This window comes from Hemicordylus capensis, chromosome 5 (assembly GCF_027244095.1).
Source record: "Hemicordylus capensis ecotype Gifberg chromosome 5, rHemCap1.1.pri, whole genome shotgun sequence".
Classification (NCBI taxonomy): Eukaryota; Metazoa; Chordata; class Lepidosauria; order Squamata; family Cordylidae; genus Hemicordylus; species Hemicordylus capensis.
The window spans coordinates 69,319,029-69,341,190 of record NC_069661.1 but is presented as its reverse complement, the minus strand read 5'-3'; the positions used below and the strand labels follow the sequence as shown (position 1 = coordinate 69,341,190).

The 22,162-nt window shown below is 43.7% G+C and overlaps 1 protein-coding gene across 7 annotated transcripts in view; it reads right to left on the bottom strand.

The window, feature by feature from the left end:
• Positions 1–22,162, bottom strand: part of RAPGEF2 (Rap guanine nucleotide exchange factor 2) — a 281,466-nt gene that overhangs the window by 17,936 nt on the left and 241,368 nt on the right. For all 7 annotated transcript variants that reach the window (XM_053255205.1, XM_053255201.1, XM_053255203.1 and 4 more), the window contains 3 exons: positions 20,694–20,851; positions 1,791–2,031; positions 1,268–1,651 (listed from right to left, as the gene is read on the bottom strand). In XM_053255205.1, the coding sequence (XP_053111180.1) occupies positions 1,268–1,651; positions 1,791–2,031; positions 20,694–20,851 (783 nt within the window). The remainder of the gene's footprint in view (positions 1–1,267; positions 1,652–1,790; positions 2,032–20,693; positions 20,852–22,162) is intronic.

Genomic DNA, 22,162 nt, shown 5'->3' with positions numbered 1-22,162 from the left:
GACTACCTTGGCCCAGATGAAATTTTATCAACAATGTGAGGAGAGTAAGTTACAATAAACATAGGCTAGCGGTCGGTCATGAAGGGATGGCAATAGCTGCCAGTATCAAATTATGTAGAAATGGTAACAGTCTTCTTTAAAGAACTCCTAGTTCAATGACAGCTTCCCTTTTATTCCCCCCAAAATCATTTTCCAATATGTCCAAGTCTTCTTTGGATTTTGAATTAATAGGCATTCCTAAATCCTGTTGTAATCCATGTTGAAAGACACTCAAAATTTCTTTAACATCTTGGTATATTACATAGATGAAGAAGAGCAACAGAAGCCCATGATGGTTCACAGGAAAGTCTTGTAGAAATGACATGGGATCACTCAGTATCACCTGCTAGTTGCAGACACGAATGTCTCATGACTGAAGTACCACTATCCCCCAAACATACTAACCGAGGCGATAAAGTACATTTTTATCACCAAATAAAGTCTCAGAATTGTAGATGGGTTGAAAACCATGCTGCAGTGGTCCAAAAGGTCCACCCAGCATCTGATGTACATAAAACGATAACCTGTTCCATAACATTCCCTCCAAAAGATATGAAACATGATTGTAACTGGACAATTCAAGATCACAGGTTGTAACTTGTGGGTGGGTGTTTTTTGGGGTGGGTGGGGCAAAATCACAGATTTAATGACAAATTTCACCATGTGACAGCTTGAAAATCGACTTCTGTTATGACATGGGAACCTACTCAGCTCACTAATTGGGATCTTGTATGCCTTATTAACCTTTGAGATTAATAAGCAACAGCGAATGAAAGAGACTCAGACAGGGCAACAGCATTTCATACATAAACTTCACCTTGTGGAGTAGGTTATGGGCTAAGTGGATAGAGGGTCAGAACATTCTTCCTTGCCCCCTTTCTTCATTTTCATTTTCCCAATACCAATCAATTTTAGTTCTTCCAGTGTATAGGAATGTATATCAATAGGACATTGGTAAAAACAAACTTACAAGGATTGTTAGAATATCAGAAATAGCTTTTTAGAAGGAGTCCCTAGCATTGCTTGCTCTATCTGAATTAGAGCTCGATCCACTTCAATAGTTTAGTTTAGTTCATGGGATAATACTATTATAAAATTAAACTCTTAATTCCAAAACTAAAAATATGCAAATATTTTTATTTGCCTACTACCACCCATTCATTATGAAGCATCAATTTGTACATTATCCCTTAGTCAAGTTGTATGAAAGATTTCCTGTCTTGTTTACCTTATTATTGCAAACATGGAGTTGAAGTTCTTGCATTCCCTGCAGTGCAATGCTATCTTAATGAAGTGCTTAATTATCTTCATCCTCTTCAGCTGGTTGGTTTCTCGCAGAATCTCAGATGCTACCCAAAAGGTTTCTTGGTTTATTACTTCTTCAAACTTTTTCAAGTTATTACAGCTACTTTTAGATTTCAGTTTAAACAAGTCATCTATATACTCTGTAGGTTCAATGTTACGGAACAGTTCAAAGTTACGCATCGAGAGCTGGGTAGCCACCTCAACAGTACTGAGCTGCAGTAGAGAAATTTGACTCTCTCTCAGCAATTCCTGAGCATCTTCATCGGAGCACAATGTTTCTGTCTCCATATTATTTTTCAGATAATACCTAAGAAAATAAAGTTGTTTAGAAATTAAACAAATAGTAGTTATGCACTCCTTTTGGCAAGCAAATAGCTTGTTCAGAACATATGTACCAGTATATTTAATATGTATCTTCATTTATAATCTGAAATGGCTGGTCTCACCTTCCACTAAGCTGTATTCTGTCAGCAAGCTTGGAGAGTTGATCTGGAAGTCTCCTTTGCTTGATTACTCCCTCTGGAGTAACAGAGACTTCACATAAAGAATATGCATCTGGGGTGGTTGTTAAAGCAAATTCTCGAATTGCCTGAATCACCACTTCCTTTGCAGTTGTGTCTTTACTAATCATAATGTAGCGGCTTTGCTGGTCTGCCTTGAAAACCCTCAGAACCTGGTCTGGCAAATCTGAATGGGGGAAAAATACATCATATCAAACATGTGATGGAAACATAAATTATTCTTCAGTAAGCAACAATGCAAGAGAAGCAGACAAATATTTTCTTTTGTGGCTTCTTCCTGAGAAATGGTTCCTCTTCCTGAGAAAACTTCATTTTGGAATGTTTTGGCTTTCTCTACTGATCCACAGATAAACAGGATGCTTACCTGAAACATATGTCCTGGTAGTGATCCATGGACATTCATAAATATGGGTTCTGTGCCTCCATGGAATACTTTGGGCAAAATTTGTGAGCTCCTTGTGATGCCTACAACCTCCCACTGCGTGTGCTCCACATTCGTTGATACTGGCAGCTCGGCGCCCATTTTTCTCTGTTCCTTGTAGGCCGCCAACGAAGAGACAGCCTCAGCTGATATGCATTGTAAGTTCTCTCTCTCTTCCTTTTTCTTTCTTTCATTTAAAAATTATTTTTCTGTAGTAGCAGTCTACAGTGGGGATGGATGGGTGGGTTTTATGGATGTCCACGGATCACTACCAGATCATATGTTTTACAGGTAAGCAACCTGTTTATCTGGTTCGTGATCTGTGGACACTCATAAAGATTGGTGATTCACAAGCTTTCCCTCTCCTTAGGAGGTGGGAGCAGCAAGCTACTGTAGCACTAGTTTGAGTACACCCCTTCCAAAATTGGCCGCCACTGTAGAACGGTGATCCAGTGCACAGTGTTTCACAAATGTCTGGTCTAAGGCCCATGTAGCAGCCATGCAAATATCTTTGAATTCAATTCCTGATTAATGTAATGTGGAAGCTGCATACACTCTTACAGTGTGGGCCTTTACTGATTTTGGTGGATCCACTTTCCGGATCTTGTATGCCAAGTAAATTAACTCAGTTATCCATCGGGAGAGCTGCTGCCTGGAGACTTTGTCCTTGTTCTTGTTCTTACACATCTAGTCTATGTAACACTCTTTCTAATGGGGTAGCTGGATTTCTGAAAAAAGTTGGAAGCACAATTTCCTGGTTTAGATGGAACTCAGTCACTATCTTAGTCCTGAATTCTGGATCCAAACACATCACAACCTTGTCTACATGCAACTTAGAGCTATGCTCATCAATGCGTAGCGCAGTGAGCTAACTAACCCATTTTTCAGTTGTTATTGCTACTAGAAAAACCATTTTCAAACTCACCAGCTTCAGAGATGCTGTTGCTAGCAGTTTAAAAGGCTTCTCAGTTAGTGCAGACAGCACTAACAAACAACTCCATTTGTCCATGGGCTCATGGACTGGAGGGTATCCATTATTTATACCTCTCATAAACTGTTTACAATCCAGATGGCTAAATACAGTCTTGCTATTCCATCCCTTATGAAATGATGATATTGCCGCCAGATGGACTCTTAAGGAGACATTTGTCAATCTCTTGGATTTTAGGGCTGTCAAAGCAGGTCTCTTTTATAGTGGCTTTGCGTGGATTATAGTTGTGTTGTTGCACATGCTCACAAAACCTTTTCCATTTGTCGTAATTTTTTCTTGTAGATGCCTTTTTGTCATTTAGCAAATATCCCTTAGCAACTTATCCTCCATGCTGTCAGTCACAGCGTATTGAGGTTTGGATAAAGCAGCCAACCATGATCCTGACTCAGCAGATCTGCATCTTGTGGCAGGTTTTTGTGATCCTTTCCAGATAGTCTGAGGAGTAGCTGAGGAAACCAAGGTTGTCTTGGCCACCATGGAGTCACTAGAATGCATCAAGTTTCATCTTGAATGATCTTTGCTACTATTCTGCTGAGTAATGGATACGGAGAAAACAAATAGAAGAAGCTTTGAGTCCACTGGTACTGGAAAGCATCTCCCTTAGAGTGTTTTCCCTGTCCTGCCCTTGAGCAATATTGGTTGCACTTCTTGTTCTCCTGAGTAGCAAATAAATCTACTGTGGGCGTTCTCAACAGATTGAAAATTTTCTGCAAGTGATGAGGGTTCAACTCCCACTCGTGTTGTTGAAGAAGCACTTATGTTCTGCTTAAGGTGTCTGCTAGCGTTTTGTCCATGCCCTCTATGTGGATTGCCACCAAGTGTGTTCTTTGTGCTATGCACCAATTCCAAATCTGCAGATTCAGGTTGCATAAAAAGCAAGACACTGTTCCTCCTTGTTTGTTTGTATATGCAATGGCAGTAGAACTTAAATATGCTATTGCCCAGCTGAACTTGGACCATGTGTTCTATCAAATGCAGTTGGAAGGGTTTTAGTGCCTGATAAACAGCCAGAAGCTCCAGAAAACTGATATGCAAGATTTGTTTGTTGTGGAGATCACAGAGCCTGCACCTCAAGGTCAGACATGTGTGCTCCCCATCCCATTAGGGAAGCGTCCATGGTTATCTGTACTGTTGCAACTGGTACCTTGAAGGAAATCTCATTTAGAAGATACATTCTGATTGTCCACCAAGTCAATGAGTTCTGAACTGCCTTTGGTATCTCCAGCAGCAGTTTTTGATTGTCGACATTGGGGCGGAAGTTCGACAGGTACCACAGCTGCAGTTTCCACATCACAGCTTTGCATAGAGTACTGCTGAAGTACAAGAAGCCATTAACCTCAGAAGCACCTGCACAATATGTGCTTTCTGTACTGGGTTCTTTTGCATCATTTCTACCAATTTCACTATTTCTCAGGAAATGCTCCTCCAGGAGAAACGCCCTTTGTTGGTCCATGTCCAATACCACCCCAATGTACTGGAGCCTCTTGATTGGAACTAGGTGTAACTGTGAAGGACGGTACTTCAAAGCTGTGTTTGCTGCAGATGTAGCCTTGAATGTTTTGGTGGTGTATTTGGATTTTTTCCATTTTTCCATGATCACATCAGTATCATCGCAGAATAGCCCCTTGCCATCAAAGGGCAATGCCTCAATCTTCTCTTTCATGTCCTGTTGTAGATTTGTGGCATGCAGCCAAGCATACCTTCTTAGTTTGACCACTGTAGCTAGAGTATGGGATTCTTAGTTTCTACAATATGTTTAGCATTACTGAGTTGCTGACACATTGCCTCAGTTGTTTTTGAGTAGGTTTCAGTGAACTTCTTGTGAAATGCCTCTGGCGTCATGTTGTCTCTTTCCTGGAAAAGTGCATCCTATAAAAAATGAGTATACTTCGAAAGACATGCCATACATTTGACTTTTTTCAAAGACAGGCATTCCGTGGCATAGGTTTTATGTTCCAAAACATCCAGCCTGCATCCCTCCTTGTCTGCTGGTGTCTTGTGTCGCTGTGCGCCCTTTCAGGTGGATGAGGATTCAATAACTAGAGAGTTCGGCAGTGCATGTTTTACAAGATATTCATTCTCTTCTTCTTGAATCCTATACAAAGTCTCAGAGGTTGGCATGGATGTCTGAAAGACATCCCACACAGATTTTGCTGCTTTCATTATCAGCGTTGGTAAGTAAACTGGTTGTGTTACAGATGTCTTTTTCATAAAACTGTAGATTGGGTACAGGGGCTCCTCCTGTAGAGGAGCCCCTGGTGGCGCAGTGGTAAAACTGCTGCCCTGTAACCAGAAGGTTACAAGTTTGATCCTGACCAGGGGCTCAAGGTTGACTCAGCCTTCCATCCTTCCGAGGTCGGTAAAATGAGTACCCAGAATGTTGGGGGCAATATGCTAAATCATTGTAAACCGCTTAGAGAGCTCCAGCTATAGAGCGGTATATAAATGTAAGTGCTATTGCTATTGCTATAAATCATTAGTTTTCTATTTCAATTCCAAGCCCAATACTGACACCATCTCAGCTATTTGAAGATGGTACAAACACATCTCTTCTGTTGGTGATAGAGATGGAGTTGTAGGCACATCCTGATTAGGGTCTGAGTTATAGACTGAAGTATCAGTATCTGCCAAGTCAGATTAATAATCTTCTTCAGAAGAAGCGAGTACATCTGTACGAGTGTCAGACTTGGAAGTAGTTGGCTGGTTCGGTTTAGCTTGGGTTGCTGTAGAACAAGCATGAGCTGCAGTTTGAGTGTTTACCACAGTCACTGTCTGCAGCGACAGAGCAGGATAATGTCTATGTGTGGAAGTGACAGCATATATCTTTACTGGTGGGGCTGGTACTGTGTGTAGAGCAGTTGTTTGTACAGCAGCATCCTGATTTATCAGTCTAGGCCAAATATCTTGTGGTGCTATAGGTCATTGTTTTACTGTCTGTGCCACCACATTCTGATTCATCAGCCTTACCAGTGTTACCTGTGTAGCCATCTATGCTAGGATTGGGATGGTCTTTCTCTGGGGTGTCCACATCCAGAACTCGATAATCTCCTTGCAAAAAAGAGGAGGGTCTACTTGACACTTCTTCCCATCCCCGGAATGACCCCAGGCCCTGTCCTAGTGTCATCCGTTGCCACGGTGACAAGGATGGAGTCTTTGGCACTAGTACAGGCACCTCTATTAGGTCGTCATTGTCGAGCCCCTGGCTGAGGAACTCCTTCAAGGTGGCAGCTGATGGAATGCTTTTATTCAATTCCAACAAGGTCATAATATTCTGCGCAGTTGTCGGATCAAAAGCTGCCTTGGTATCAACACTGATGTTAACATCAGGGTTGAAAGCCACTGGGGATTGGTTCTCATGCCTCGATGCCGAAGACGTAGCGACTAATGCTGGGCGTCGATAAGTGGATGGCGATTGCTGTCCAGTAGGTGCCGAAGACAGCAACAGCATCGGAATGGCATTCGCTGCCTCCGAATCAGACAATGCCACGTGCCTTTCTGGTGGCAATGTTAAATGTTGGAGGTCTGTCGGTGAGGGAGTAGCCTCACTCTGCTTCGACCAGTGCTTCCACGGCTTAGTGCTCTTACGCCTGAATTTTTTTAAAGGTGGCAAAGCTGTGTCCTGATCATGTACCTTTCTCTTCTCCCTCTCATGATGCAAGCGTTTTTTGTTCTTCCGGGGCATGGGGCTTCTTAAAAGACGAACCTGCCCATGACACTGAAGGCTCTGATGCGGAAGATTTAGACTGCGTAGTACATGCAGTACCCGGTGCCAATCTCAAAATAGAGCTCAATGTCGAAGGAGATTTTATCATTTTCAGAGCAAGCGTTTCTTCCAATAACACTACTTTCAAGCATGCCACACGGTTTTTTATGGTTTGTTTAGAAAAAACTGCACACAGAGAGAGCAACAGTGTTATGACCTTCTCTCAAGCACTCACTCACTCAATAATAATAATAAAAATAATAAAATAAAAGACAAAGCTCGTGCCTGTCCATAGAAGGCAGCTTTCGGCACTGGGTACAAGCTGCACACATTTTAAAGATGCTTCCCCCCTCCCCCAGGGGTTTTTGCACTCATGAGGGAAGACACACACAATTTTTTTTTTAAAAAAACATTAGTCAGTCCAGTCCATAGTCATAACACATAAATCAGAGATCGATAAAGTACAGTCGTCCATAGAGCAGCAGAGAGTCCGTTAAACAAGCCAAGTCTAGTTTAAATAATGGAGTTTAATATATGATTCATTTTTAGAGAGAATTGTCAGGAACAGTCAGAATCAAACCAGTTAAACAATCTTTCTCAATATTTTCACAGATATCCCAAAGAATAGTAACATTCTGAGCAGCCAAAGTAACAAAGAAATGATTGCATTGGCAGTCAAAAAGGAACTGAGAGCAGCGGGCACTGAACTGCCAATATCAACGAATGCGGAGCATGCACAAAGGGTGGTTGCAGGCACCATGAGGAGCTAATGAATTATGCCCAAAGTGTTCCAGGCAGGCGCAGAACCCATATTTATGAGTGTCCACAGATCACGAACCAGATCCTGTATGTCAGTCTCAGAATTCAATGTTGCAAATTTCATGAAGGAGGGCAGAAAGAAAAGCCCGACTTCAGTCTCACCACTACCCCAATGACCAGCACTGTCTAAGCCAAGCAACAGCCTTGCATGCTTTATTCTCATCCCCTGTACAACATGCTTTTTAATCACAAGGAGTTCATAAACCAAGGTCATCCGCCTCAGTGGCTGCAAAAATAAAACAAGATTTGTAACTTGCTTCGAAAGCTCCTGGTAACTGTGTTCCCCAAAGGCATAGTGATGCATCATGCAGTTTTGTTTCCTTGTAGTTTTCAGGTATGGTTGTTTCAAGTGCAGAGGAGTAGGTGTGCTAACCAACCTAAACCATTTAATATCTATTTCTTAGTGTCAGTTTCTTCTCAAAATGGTGGAGTAATTACATAAACATTCAAGGAAGTTGCATCAGCAGGTTTAGTCCAATTATTTGGCTATCCATACAAAAATATTTCCAAATTTTTCTCTTCCTCCCACTTAAAATATAGCATGAGAGCAACATTAAATGATTAACAGTGACAATCAAGGAAAACAGTATCATTTAAGTAATATCAAAGCAAATAAAACATGCACAGAGCATTGTTGGTACACACAAAGTATTTATTTTATTGTTAAATCAAAGCTGGATATATATATATATATATGTGTATATATATATATATATATATATATATATATATATATATATATGTGTGTGTGTGTGTGTATAAAAAATTATCTGTGATTTGGAAATCCGTGATTCCCCATTCTTTATCTATATAAATGTGTGGCCATCTAACCACCTTCCCCACAAAACCATTCTTGCCAAACCTTTGAAAGGGAAAAAAGCTCTTGAATAGGAGCAACACTCAATACAAATATAAAAGGTTTTGAAAAGTCTTTGCTGAAATGAAGCTGGCATCTTTGCTATTGTGGTCAAGTGTTCTTATGTTTAATCTTCTACTTGCGTTGTGAAAGAAAACAATAGACTTGGGGATGACAACAGTATTTTAATACTTTCTCCCTCTATCTCATTTCAAGTTCCTGTACTAACAAACCAATCCCATTTCATAATCAGCTCCAAATTTCCAGGTCCATTGTATGACAAGGGATAAAACCAAATCCTACCTCTTCTACTCCTTTGTACATCTCCCTCCTTTCTGTACCTTCAGTACCTCCCTCAGTTCTGTGGACATGCTTGCATTACCAAACCATTCCAATTTATCTTTCCCTTTTTTCCTAGTTCCAGCATTCATCACAACTTCTCCAAATTCACTTTACTGTAATATTTAAAAATCATATGTACAGTAGAAGTCTAGTGGTCACTGCCTTTCCCCAAGTGGCTTCCATGTAACACCAAAATCAGGAATAGTGAGTACATTGTACTTGCAAGGGTATGTGGCTATTTCTGTTTTAGCCGTTTTCACCTGAACAGTGTAATTTTTCTCAATAAACTCATCTAAATACAGTTTAATATCCAAGAAGTATATTATATAATTTCCAGAGTCAAGTAAGGTAAAGTGTGCCATCAAGTTGATTTTGACTCAGGGCGCTCACAGAGCCCTGTGGTTTTCTTTGGCAGAATACAGCAGAGGTTTACCATTGCCTCCTCCCACGCAGTGTGAGATGATGCCTTTCAGCATCTTCTAATATCGCTGCTGCCCGATAAAGTACCAGTGGGGATTCAAACCAGCAACCTTCTGCTTGTTTGTCAAGCATTTCCCCGCTGCACCACTTAAGGTGGCTTAATTTCCAGAGTAGTCATGTTTATTCTTTTTGTTGCTGCAGACTAAAGGCTAACATAATGTGAGAATATATGCAACTTGTAGTGTTCTGCAGTGTGCACTTGCTGATGGAAGACCCCTTCTGGGACACATATAAGACTGTGGGAAGCATAGTGCAATGTTTTGTTTAACATGTTGTATGTGAAGTAGTGCCTCATGTTGTGTGACAATTAGTCAATACATAATAGTACGCAAGAGATACATAACATCTTCTGCTAGAGCAAGAACTAGTCTGGAACAGAGGTTATTTTCACTGCACAACTTCTCTGTTGTCACCAAGATAGTATGTTTGGTGGCTCCCAGGAGCACCCCATACCTGTTTTGGAGCTAGAGGCTTGTAGTTTCCACTTTTGCCTTTTCAGAACTCATGGGATCGTGGGCTCACATTTGACTCACATGAGCTAACTCTTGGGGTATGTCACCTGGCACACAGCCTGGAAAAAAGTGGCTCTAGGTCAAACCTGGGACTGCAGGAGGTCTATCCCTGTGTTCATCTCTCTGTTTGGCTTTCAGGTAGGAGTAGACACGAGTCAATTAAGCACTAGTCTTCTACAGAACTAGCCAAATGCTCTCCCCCTATGTTGGCACATTGGATCAGTTCAATCCTATCACCTCCGCAGGAAGGAATAGATAAAGAGATAACACGCTCAATTCCTTCTCTAATGAAGTGCTAATGGCTGGCTCGGAGTCATGGGAAGCAAGCTTGTTAAAACATTCCAAGACACTCCCAAGGTCTCCTGAAAATATGAGATAAACTCTGATGGGCCCATTTCATTCTGGTTTCATTTCTCAAACCTACCCACCTATTTTGCTGAAAGAGCACACCTAGCAAAGTTGCATAGGACAAAGATGAGCTCCTTTGTCTATTCCTATTGTCACCTTTGTCAACAGAAAGGTGTAGTCACATTGTGGCTTCAGGACAAGATGCTAACTGCTTTTAGTCAAGACACAATCAGTTTGCCTCTTCCTCAGATTCACCAGTTACATGCTCATACATTTGAGCACCGGCCACTCCATCATGACTTGCCTGGATGTTTGCTCCTGTTCTGCTTGTAGCCTCGGCCCTTTCCCCAAGCCCAATCTGTGCAGAATGCTTGTCTGCGAGATACTAGTCTACTGAGATCAGAACCCCTTAGGATTTTGCCTGGTTTCCGGATCGTTTGGTGCTTGGGTCCCCACTCTTGCCTTTTGCCATCCTGCCTGTCCTGGAGGAGAGAGGTCCCTCGACATAAGTCGAGCTGCAACGGTCCATACAACTCACTGGATGGATTTAGGTATCACTAATCTTTGCTCCAAAACTTCTTGCTCCCCTCTTTTCTCTCTTGCGCTCTCTCTAAAATCTAAAGCTGTTCTCCAAGACTTTTTCTGGTCAGTCCTGAGCAGACTTAATTTGAATCATATTTCATTTCCTGTACCCCTAAACCCTAAAATGAACCTGGTTCTATTTTTTTAAACTACACCCTCTCTTCTCAATTCTTTCTGAGACTGAAGCGTTGAACAAATTTATTCTGAGGTGGGCTGCTCCATTCATGCTTGCTAGTTCCCCCACACAAGCCCCAAAAGTAGTCAGGGGTGTTTGCCAGTTCCCCAGGAGCAGTATCCTTAACACTGTACTCCGTATACTAGTGCAACAGCACCTCATGAGTCTGGATGCTATGCTAAGAGACTTGTAGTATTTTAAATACTAGAAAATGTTACTGTAGCATTATTTTTCATGGGCTACTAGAAGATTGCAGGAAACACCTAAATGAAAATCAAAACAGTCAAAATTTTTACTCTGTCCTAGTTTCAGATGTAAAAATCTAGCAAATCGAAAGGGATAGCAAAACATGGATATGTATTTTTCAACATATAAATAATTTCACAGATGAAGCATACTGCAAATTTAAGAAATGTTGATTTTCTTATTAATTCCCCTCACACTAAAATGTCAATTTTCCAAATGCACCTAACACATCAAGCAGTTTTATGTTCGTTCCTAGCTGAACTCTATTTCGCCACACTACATGGAACAGCAACCCTGACATGCTGCTTTTTTTTCTGCTCTAGTACATGCCATTTCTTGAATGCCTCCCCCATCTCCATTTTTATACGGTGTAATGTAACAACACGACGATTTAAACTGTACACTTTCTGAAGTTGAAAGTGTACTCTATGGCTTGAGATTACAGCCCAACTTTCCTTAGAGCCCTTAAGGGAGCATTATAGTTTAATGTTAAATGGAGGACAAGAAGCTTGTTCAAATACAAACTTCACTGAAGAAATAATACCAAGGAAATGTACACAATAAGCATCAATCATACAAAATAGTCCCTCAGATCTTCTCTTACTCTGGGATACTATTTTGTAGACTTTAATATTGACCTTCTCTACTCCTGAAAATCTGTCTCCCTAGACAATTTCCACCACATTATATATATGCTGGCTCAAGTACTGCCTGCATCTCCTTGTCCTTCTCTCCCCTCTCTATTTTCTGCAATACTTGGAAGAAAAACAGGTTGCTTACCTGTAACTTATGATCTGGAGATGAACCATTGTCAGTCATAGGAAATGGATTACTGCGCCTTCGCAGGAACCTTCCGGTTCTCTCTGGCGCCCCTCCCTGCTGTGCATGTGCTCAGTCAGGTGCTATTTTGATTCAGTTTCTTGCAGAGCACCTTGAAGTGCTCCAATCAACTGTCCATACAAGTAAGTTATCTGCCAGTGGCGGAGGATGAAGCCATTCCACCCACTACTCTCTCTTTCTCTAGTACCCCTCTTCCAAATTTGGCTTCAGCAGCCATACGTACATCTATGGCATAATGTTTTATGAAAGGCATATGTGTAGTCCAAGTGGCAGCTGCACACAAGTTCTTAAAATGGAGTTCAGATAAGTGAGCAACAGAAGTAGTATACGCCCTCATGGAGTGAGCTTTTATCACCTTTGGAGGTGGCTGGTTCTGTAACTTGTATGTTAAGAAAATCAGTTCAACCAACCAGTGAGAGAGCCTCTGTCTCGACACCGGCATGCCCTTGTTCTTGCCTTTAAATAATACAAAGAGCAGCTTTGCACATCCTTTTTAGGTAATGGAGAAGGCAGCGACTGACATCCAATGAATGTAAAGCCCGTTCCAGGTGTGTCTCAGGTTCTTGAAAAAACATACAATACTTTGATTGAAGTGGAATTCTGTTTTCACCTTAGGTAAGAAAGATGGACCAGTACGCATAACCACCTTGTTGGGGTGAAACTGTGTATATGGTGCATCCGCCCTTAAAGCGGCCATTTCACTAACAAGGCGGGCAGTAGTTATGGCGAGGAGAAAAGCAGTTTTTAGTATCAAATAACGCAAGCTTGCTTCATGTAGTGGCTCAAAGGGAGTTTCCATTAGTGAAGCCAGCACTAGAGATAGACTCCACTGCTCAGCCAGGTGGCATAGAGGAGGGTATAGGTCAGGCCTGCACAACATACAGCCTGTGGGCCGCATGTGGCCCACGGGGCCTTTTTTCCTGGCCCCTGGGGCTATTTCCCCTTCCTCCCCCTGCTGCTTAAACCCCCTCCCCCCCACACACACAAATTCCAGCTGCTGTGTGGCCGAGGAGATGGCTGCGGGAGTGCGGGTGTTCTTCCTTACCCTCCCCCATGGCAGCAGAGTCTCTTAACTGTGCAGGCATGCCTCACAGATGGAAAGTGATGCCGAGCCAAGTAGTAGGCCTGAGCGTCGCTCTGAATTCTGTCGCCGTGCGCCTCTGCCACCGCCGTGGGGGAGGGGAGGGAAGGACAATGCACCCCCGCAGCCATCTCCTCGGCCGCATTGTGGCTGGAATTTTTTTGGGGGGTTTAATCAGCAAGAGGAGGAAATGGAAGTAGCCCCAGGGGCATCTCCTCAGCTGCGCGGTGACTGGAAATGGGGGGGGGGTGGCAGCAATGAGGTAGGAGGTGGCAGTGGGCAGTGGCCCCATGAGGTAGTCCAGTGGAGGGGGCGGGCAAAAATGGCAGGGACAGAGGGAGCCCGGTGGGGAGAGAAAGCGTTGCTGAGGTCTGGGGAGGGAAAGCTGATAGTGGTGGGAGAACAGGGACCTTCAGAACAACGGGGAACGGACTCTCTCTCACCAAGACTGCTCCATTCATTCTCTCTCTCTCTCTCTCTCTCCCACCAAGACTGCTCCATTCTCTCTCTCTCTCTCTCTCTCTCTCTCTCTCTCTCACACACACACACACACACACACACACACACACACACACACACAGAGATTGCTCCATTCTCTCTCTCTCTCTCTCACACACACACAAACACACACGACTGCTCCACTCTCTCTCCCCCCTCTCCAAGACCCCATTCTCTCTCTCTCTCTCTCTCTCTCTCTCTCTCGCCAAGACTGCTCCATTCTCCCTCTCTCTCTCCAAGACTGCTCCATTCTCTCTCTCTCTCCCTCTCTCCCTCAAGCCAAGCCTCCTACTTCATCCTTTCCATCTTTCTTTCCCCTTCTCTCTTCTTTTCCAAAATTATGAGAAGAGCTTCTCATATTACCCCCCCCCCCTTTAAAAGTGTTCCATGTTATGTGTGATGATTTGGCAGAGGTGGAAAGGAAGAACAATGCATTTTATTATGTATTTTGTACAGATTGTATAATATTTATATTATTAGAATGAATTTTAATTCAACTTATTTCATATTAATTTAATCAATCTTGTCCTGCCAGAACATCAAAAGTTAAATATTGATTAAATTCATTTTAAATTCATTTTTAATTAATTTCACTTTAATTTGGTTGGTTGATTGATTGATTGATTGATATTAAGCATTACTCTAATAATCAGCACCCTAAGAATTGACCTCGGCCCCCATGAACCAAGTCATGGTTGGTTTCGGCCCACCAGGTCATTTGAGTTGTGCAGGCCTGGTATAGGTTATTGATGCAATGCAGAAACCTTTTGCATCGAGGATGAGAGAAGGCGGTCCTGCCTTGCCAGCCTCTGTGCTTAGCTGAAATATCAGCACAGTGCGCCCATAAAGATATGTTCGCTAGACCAGATTCTTTCAGACTGGTAAGGTACAGTAGGACCAGATCCGTTGAAGCTCTGAATGGGTCAAATCCATTGTCCTTACCATAAGTGGTAAAACGCTTCCATTTACTAGTGAAACCTTTCTGCATAGAAGGCCTATGACAGTTTAACAGGATTCTTTTTAATAGCCAACCTTCCATGCTGTCAGCCATAGTGTCTGCAGGGCCAGATGCACTATTCATCCTTCATCTCTTGTTAGCAGATCTGAGTCAAGAGGTAGATGGTGATAATTGTTCTCCATCAGTCTGAGTAGCGATACAAACAATGGTTGGTGTGGCCACCATGGCATCACTAAAATAGCTTTTGCATCATCTTTTATCAGCTTACCTACAACTCTGTTGACCAGGGGGGCAGTGGAGGGAACATATATAACAGACCCTTGTTCCAGTTGCACCAATTCCAAAGTTGTGTGCTTAGCCTGGCGATTGACACAGACAATCACCATAGTACTGTCCATCTGAAGTTGTACTGTGGAGTCCTTTATAAGAGATGCAAAAGATTTTAAAGCCAGAAATGCTGCCATCAGTTCCAGGAAGTTGATATGCATCTTCTGCTGTTGTGCTGTCCACAAGCCAAGTCTGATGACTCCCACAATGTGTCCCCCACCCCGACAAGGAGGCATATGTTGTAACTCACCCAGTCGGAGTCAGAGGTTCGAAAGACATGCCTTGAAGTAGATTCTCCTACACTTTCCACCATCATAAAGACTTCAGTACAAGTAGGGGAATTTCCAACAGCATCAGCTGACTGCCAACATTTGGATGGAATAACTGCAGAAACCAAAGCTGTAGTGTCTGCATACATAGGCAGGTATGGAGGATGGTTGCTTTGCAAGAGGACATAAGGCTGAGCAACCTCTGAACCTGTTTGGCTCTCTGTAGTGGTTGGTTTTCTAACGCCTCCACCAGAGAACAAATGTGAAGATGTATCGTTCCTCTGGTAGGTATGCTCGCTTCGACAGCATGTCCAACACTGCTCCAATGTAGTCTATCGATCTTGTTGGTTGCAGTTTTGACATGGCCCAATTGACCTGGACTCCCAAGTCCTCCAACAGTCACAAGACATATTGGATCTGGGATTCCAATTCTGACCTGACCTGGTGTACCAGGAGCCAGTCATCCAGAAAAGGGAATGTGGTGATACTCTCTGTGTGCAAGTAAGCTACAATTGCTGCCATACTTTTGGTAAACCCTTGGTGCCGTAGACAAGCCGAAGTGCAGGACCTTATACTGGAATACTGAGCTTCCTATGGCAAACAGCAAGTACTTCCAGTGGTTGTGTTGAATTTTGATATGAAAATACGTGTCTTCGAAATCTAACGTAGCAAGCCACTCCTCTTCGGCAAAGAGTAGAAGAATTCCTTACAGAGTCTTCATACGGAACCTGTGCACATGGATGAAATGATTGAGGCCCCAAAGATCCATACTTGCCCTGATCCCGCCATCCCGCTTTGGGATGAGGAAATAACTTGAGTGGAATTCCTTAAGCCTGTTGTCTACCACACTGGTACTATCGCTCCCTTCTCCAATACAGTTTGTATTTCTTCCCACAAGGTGGGAGTTGGGGGAGTGATCTTCATGCCCTCAAAACTTGGCAAGGTTTTGAACTCGATTGCGTAACCAGTACTGCTAATTCTTAAGACCCACTGGTCCGATGTTATCTGGTGCCATGCCTAAGCATGACTACCTAGTCTGATGACACAGGGTGGCAAAGGAAGTGGCATTTCAGACATGCCACTGATAGCCAGTACTTTGATGCTGACATCTCTGGCAGGCAATGATGGTATGGGCAGTGGACAATCTTGGGGATCAAAGGGACTGCTTGGAGGCACGGGGCACTTAATTTTTGTTTTGGCCAAAGCCCTTTCTATGGTACGACTTGTATTGTTTCTTAAAATCTTTACGGTCTTGATACCAGAAGGGAGAACGTTGTTAAAGTTCCAGTAGCGGGAAGAGCCTTGAGTAGACAAGGCAGTAAACGAAAAGCTCTTAGTTGTAAACTTTGACTTCTTTAACGTCTCCATCATAGAGTCTGTTGTTTCACTAAAGCGACCTTGTCAAACAGCAGATTTTCAATGTGATCTCTCATGTCATTCTGCAGCGTCAAAGAATGCAATCAGGCATGGCGACAGAAAGAATGCAGTGGTCATTGTCCTATATTCAGTTTCTGCCAAGTGTCTGAACGTACTTAGCTGCTGTCTGGTAAGTTCAGCTGATTTGTTAAGCATTTGCTTTGGTTTCAGCGAGGGGAGCCCCTTCTGTAAAGAGTCCCACAGGCAATAACTGTAACGGGCTATGCAGGCTGCATAATTTGCAATGCGAACAAACAGGCTCGCAGTAAACGCGGTGTCCAAAAATTTCCAGCTTTCTATCTTCTTTATTGGAACGGGTGAAATGATGGTGGCCCGATTTAGATGAGGCTGTGCAGTCTATTACTAACAAGTTAGGAATAGGTTGCTTCAAAAGGTAAGTATTCTCTTCCTCTTGGATGCAGTACAAACTCTCAAGATGCTTGGAAGTTGGGGCAGAAGTTTGCAAAACTTCCCATGTTGTCTTAGCAGCTTTAGTGATAACTGGTAACATGGGCACGGTGACAGGTTGCATTGATTGTACTATGGCCATCATCCTGTAAATAAGGTCCTCAAGATCTGGAATAGGACGTTTTCTCCCTAGACCTAGGAACTCAGCCATTTGCTGTATTATCTTTGTGTACAATTTTAATTCCTCATTAGGTGAGGTGGACGGTTTGTGGGGTATATCTGAGGGCAGATCTGAAGGATGCTCCAGAACTCCCCCTTCACCATCAGTGTCTGACTCCGAAGAATCAGGGGAATCGTAAGAGTCGTCAGACTGTATAGGAATCACCCCCAGAACCGATACTGCAGCACCCACTGGGCATGCAGGTGGGGGTGGATGCGCACTATCTCCAGCAGGAGATGGGACTATTGGACGCTGAGGCAAGGACAGTGCTAGAGGTGCGAAAGGCACATCAATCGGAACAGGTGTAGTCTGAACACCCTGACTCACCCCCATGGTTGCTGCAGGTGTAAAACGAGGTGTTGGGAGGGGTCAGAAGATTGAGGAGGCAGCACAAATTGCTGTAAAGAGACATCTTGTTGCTGCAATATGGCCTTGCAACCTAAGCTGTGCCTTCCATAATTGAAATTCTGCAAAGTCCAATTGAGTCGCAGGAAAAACATTGTGTGTATAAAACCACACGCATGTAGAGGGTCACTTTGTGGCACAAACGTCTGCTAAGGGACAAACGTAGAAGATGGCCTCCACAGTGCCACAGTGGTGGCAGGCGACAAAGTGGCTGTTGACATAGCAGTTCGTACCGGTTGGAAAGAGGAGACACCTGTTCTGGTTGTAGAACTTGAAAATGGTGACAAAGATGGAGTTTTAGGAGTTGAGTCCCCTTCCACATCCACATCAATGTCCAAGCTGCTGTTCAGGAATCCTGAAACGTGGAGCCGGAAGGAGTGCTGGTGGCAGAGTCCAACATACACATTAGAGACTTCGCAGATCTAAAAAAGGTAGAATCAGTATTCTCAAACAACAGCAGAGGACACCTCACCGGCTTCCATGCTGGAGATATCATCAGAGGCTTGTAGGAATGAGGGGACACCGTTGCCAATGGTGAACTCGGAACATTCCTTTGAGTATTTGTATATGTATGTATTTTTACATTTATATCCTGCTCTTCCTTCAAGGAGCCCAGAGCGGTGTACTATATACTTGAGTTTCTCTTTCACAACAACCCTGTGAAGTAGGTTAGGCTGAGAGAGAAGTGACTGGCCCAGAGTCACCCAGCTAGTTTTATGGCTGAATGGGGATTTGAACTCAGGTCTCCCCGGTCCTAATCCGGCACTCTAACAATACCGATGCACTGGGTACTGGGATCAGTGTCAATGTCAACGGACACATTACTGGGCCTGATTGCATATGAAAGGGAAACTAGAAGGGTGAGCACTGTAAGATATTCCCCTAAGGGATGGAGCCGCTCTGGGGAGAGCATCTAGGTTCCAAGATCCTTCCTTGGCATCTCCAAGATAGGGCTGAAAGAGATTCCTGCCTGCAAACTTGGAGAAGCCGCTGTCAGTCTGTCTGCAGAAAATACTGAGCTAGATGGACCTATGGTCTGACTCAGTATATAGCAGCTTCTTATGTTCCTAAACATGCTGTTCACCCAAACACAACAGGCACAGGTCATGTTCATCAGTAGAAGGCAATTTTGCTCTACACTGAGAGCGTCTGAAAGTAATATTTTCTCTCTCCGCTCCCTCCATTCTAAAGGCAAAGCCGAAGAATTCCAAACAACCAAGTCCGACATCCAGAAACCAAAGAATAGTAAACTCACAGTCTGTAGGTCAAAAAAAAGCAATCAAATCCGATTGAATAAAGCTTTCTTTTCTAATAACTGAGGAGCAACAACCCGAAGGTCTCAACACATCAGTGGTTGAAAAGAAACTGAATCAAAATGGTGCCCAACTGTCAAGTAAAGGAAGGCACTGAGCATGTGCATGGCAGGGAGGCGCCCCAGAGAGGAGCTATTTAATCCATCTGGACAGTCCCTGCGCAGGCACAGTAACCCATTTCTCTTGATGACAATGGATCACTTCCAGATCTTCTTATTCTCCATTGGTTAAGCTTCTTTTCCTAGTACAAGTACCCAAACAGTACTTCTTCAGCAAAGCATTCCCAAATATACTCTGTTTTGGGCTGCACTTCCACTACTATGGATGAGTGCATTTTAAAAAAAAGGTGTAGGTTACGTGTGGTGGTTCCCATTTCTACTATTCAATTTAGTCCGTGATCTTCCATTATCCCCTGCATTCTAATCAGTTTGCATGTCATCTGAGCAAACACCACAGCAAAGTTTACTACCTGCACTCTGACTGTGATAAACACGTTAAGCAGCAAGGGCACAAATATACTACAGGATATTTCTGCAGATTAAATTAGACTACGTGTGTGCCATTCAATGACAAGCAGTGACAGTTTTAAGGGTGGGTGAGCTGATTAATTTGCCCAGGGCACCTACCTGAAGGGGACACCAAACTGGACTTGGTGGCTCAATGTTGAGTGCACTGTCTGCAGTGTGTTAGGGAGAAAGAGGGGGAAAGCAGAACCAGAAAAGAGCTTTCTCTGTCTAATTTCTCTCTTACAGTAAGAGAGGACAAGCCAGATTGGAAACAGGATGGGAGAAAACTGAAGATGCTGATGCTACAGGCCTTTGAGACTTGAAACAGGACCTCAGAATTGGAGGAGGAGACTATTAGCAGCAAATTATTGAGAGGTAGTTCTGGACCCTTTTCATGGGCATATCTTGGAAAGCCTGGGAACAATAACGCCTCTTAATCTACTAGGTTTTGCAATACTGCACAAGCCACACAACTTGACACACAAATAACCATGGAGGGAGCACCAAAGGCACTCTTTGCCCAAGGCACTATTTAACCTAGAGCCATCTCTGGTGATAAGCAACACAGCTAGAGGATTTTAATATAAACAGACATACACATCCCAACCCTGGGAACACCAAATGTCAGCCAAGTAAAAGCAAGGGACACTTCTGCATTTAGTGCTTGGCCTGAAGTGTATAAACACATAAACTACCCTCATCCTCCCACTCCCCCAGCAAATTTGATGGTTGTCATTTCCAATGGAAAAACCTTGCAATTTTAACATATTCTCAACTGATGTAAAATACATGTATTTAGTACTTTGTTTTTAGTATGCCCCTGCTAACTTGGCAAAGAGGCACCTTTTTAATGTGGCAATTCTCTTTATTTAGCAGGGGGGGAGTAACTGGTCTTATCCACTCCCAGCACAGTACCTTGTGACTGTTGCTGGTTATCTTATGTTTCTTTTTTGCTTGTGAGCCCTTTGGGGACAGGGATACATCTTATTTGCTTATTATTTCTCTGTCTAAACCACTTTGGAAACTTTTGTTGAAAAGCGGTATATAAATATTTGTTGTTTTTTGTGGCTAAATACACATTATGAGAAGTAGCTCTAAGGTGGCATGCTCACCTGGTGTAGTGTTAAAATCTAAAATACGGTGATGTGACTGTAGTAAGTCAGGATTGCTTGAAGACAGTGTTCCACTGACCGGAAGAGCAGGAGGAATGTGCTTTGTCTGCCTCAACCCTACAATGCTGTCATCCTGAGATTGGCCAATTCCAATGTCACTGTGTTGGTGGGAGAGAAATGGAGAGAAAGGACACACAACAATATTTAGTACATTTATACGATTAGTATAAATTCCCCCACTCCCTTTTCTTCTTATACCTAGAAGGTTACTTATATACCCACACCTACTCACTTTAGAGACTTTGTAAGAAATATATTGCCTGGCAAATCTAGCAACAGAGAAATGTTAATTACACCAGAAGCTTGCAGGAGAGACAAGAGGAGAGACAACATCTGCTCCCAGGTAGACCCCAGGGTGTGAGACTGGGTGCCTGCCTGTTTGCTTGTCCTGCTGCCCCCCGTCTGTTATCTGCCCCCCAGGACTGGTTGCTGTGCTGAGGTGAGGCCTTGCAGGATTGGGGCTGGGGAGGAGGGTGACTTGGCAGTTTCCTGCATTCCAGCTGCCTAGAGCTGCCTGCTCAGGGCTATATAGGCTTCTGCCAGTGGCGGCGGGGTCGCCACCGAGGGGGCGACACTAAAGGGGGTCGCCCCTTTGGGGGAGCCACTGCAGGGGACAGCGAGGGCCAGGGCCAGGTCTCTTGGCCTAGGTATTTGTATGGGGGGGGCATTTAATAGTGGAGCTTCTGTTTTAATTTGTCCTGGGTGAGACATTCTTAGAATGTGTCTGGGCTTAACTGGAGATGGGGAGACAGTGGGCTTGTCCACTGACTGTGGGGCAGACATTCTGGTTGTGGTGGGGAACAGAAGAAGGAACGTTGGCGGGTCAGCGGGCCCTTACAGGGGATGGGACTTGGAAATCTAATTGCTTTTTCCCCTTCCGGCTGTCCTGCCAGCTCTTTGACCTTGGGGAGCAGTGCCGATCATCCTTGGAACCTCACCTTGCTCCTCTGTAATGCCAGGTCGGTCCAGAACAAATCAGAAACCATTCATGATTTGATTCTGAATGAAGGTGCCAACTTGGTATGTATTACAGAGACCTGGCTGGGGGAGGCTGGGGGCCCAGTGTGGTCCCGGCTTCTTCCTCCAGGCTACTCTGTTGAAGAGTGGGTGAGGGAACATGGGCGGGGAGGTGGAGTGGATGTGGTCTATAAGAATAACCTTTCCCTTACGAGTATCCCTGTTAGACCATATCGAATGTGTGTACTTAAGTCTGGGGACCAGGGATAGACTGGCACTTCTGTTGGTGTACTGATCGCCCCGCTGCTCAACAGAGTCCCTAACCGAGCTGACGGACTTGGTCTCGGACTTGGTGTTGGAGTCCCCCAGGCTTGTGGTGCTGGGGGACTTCAATGTTCACTTTGGGATCGATTTGTCCGGGGCGGCTCAGGAGTTCATAGCAGCCATGACGA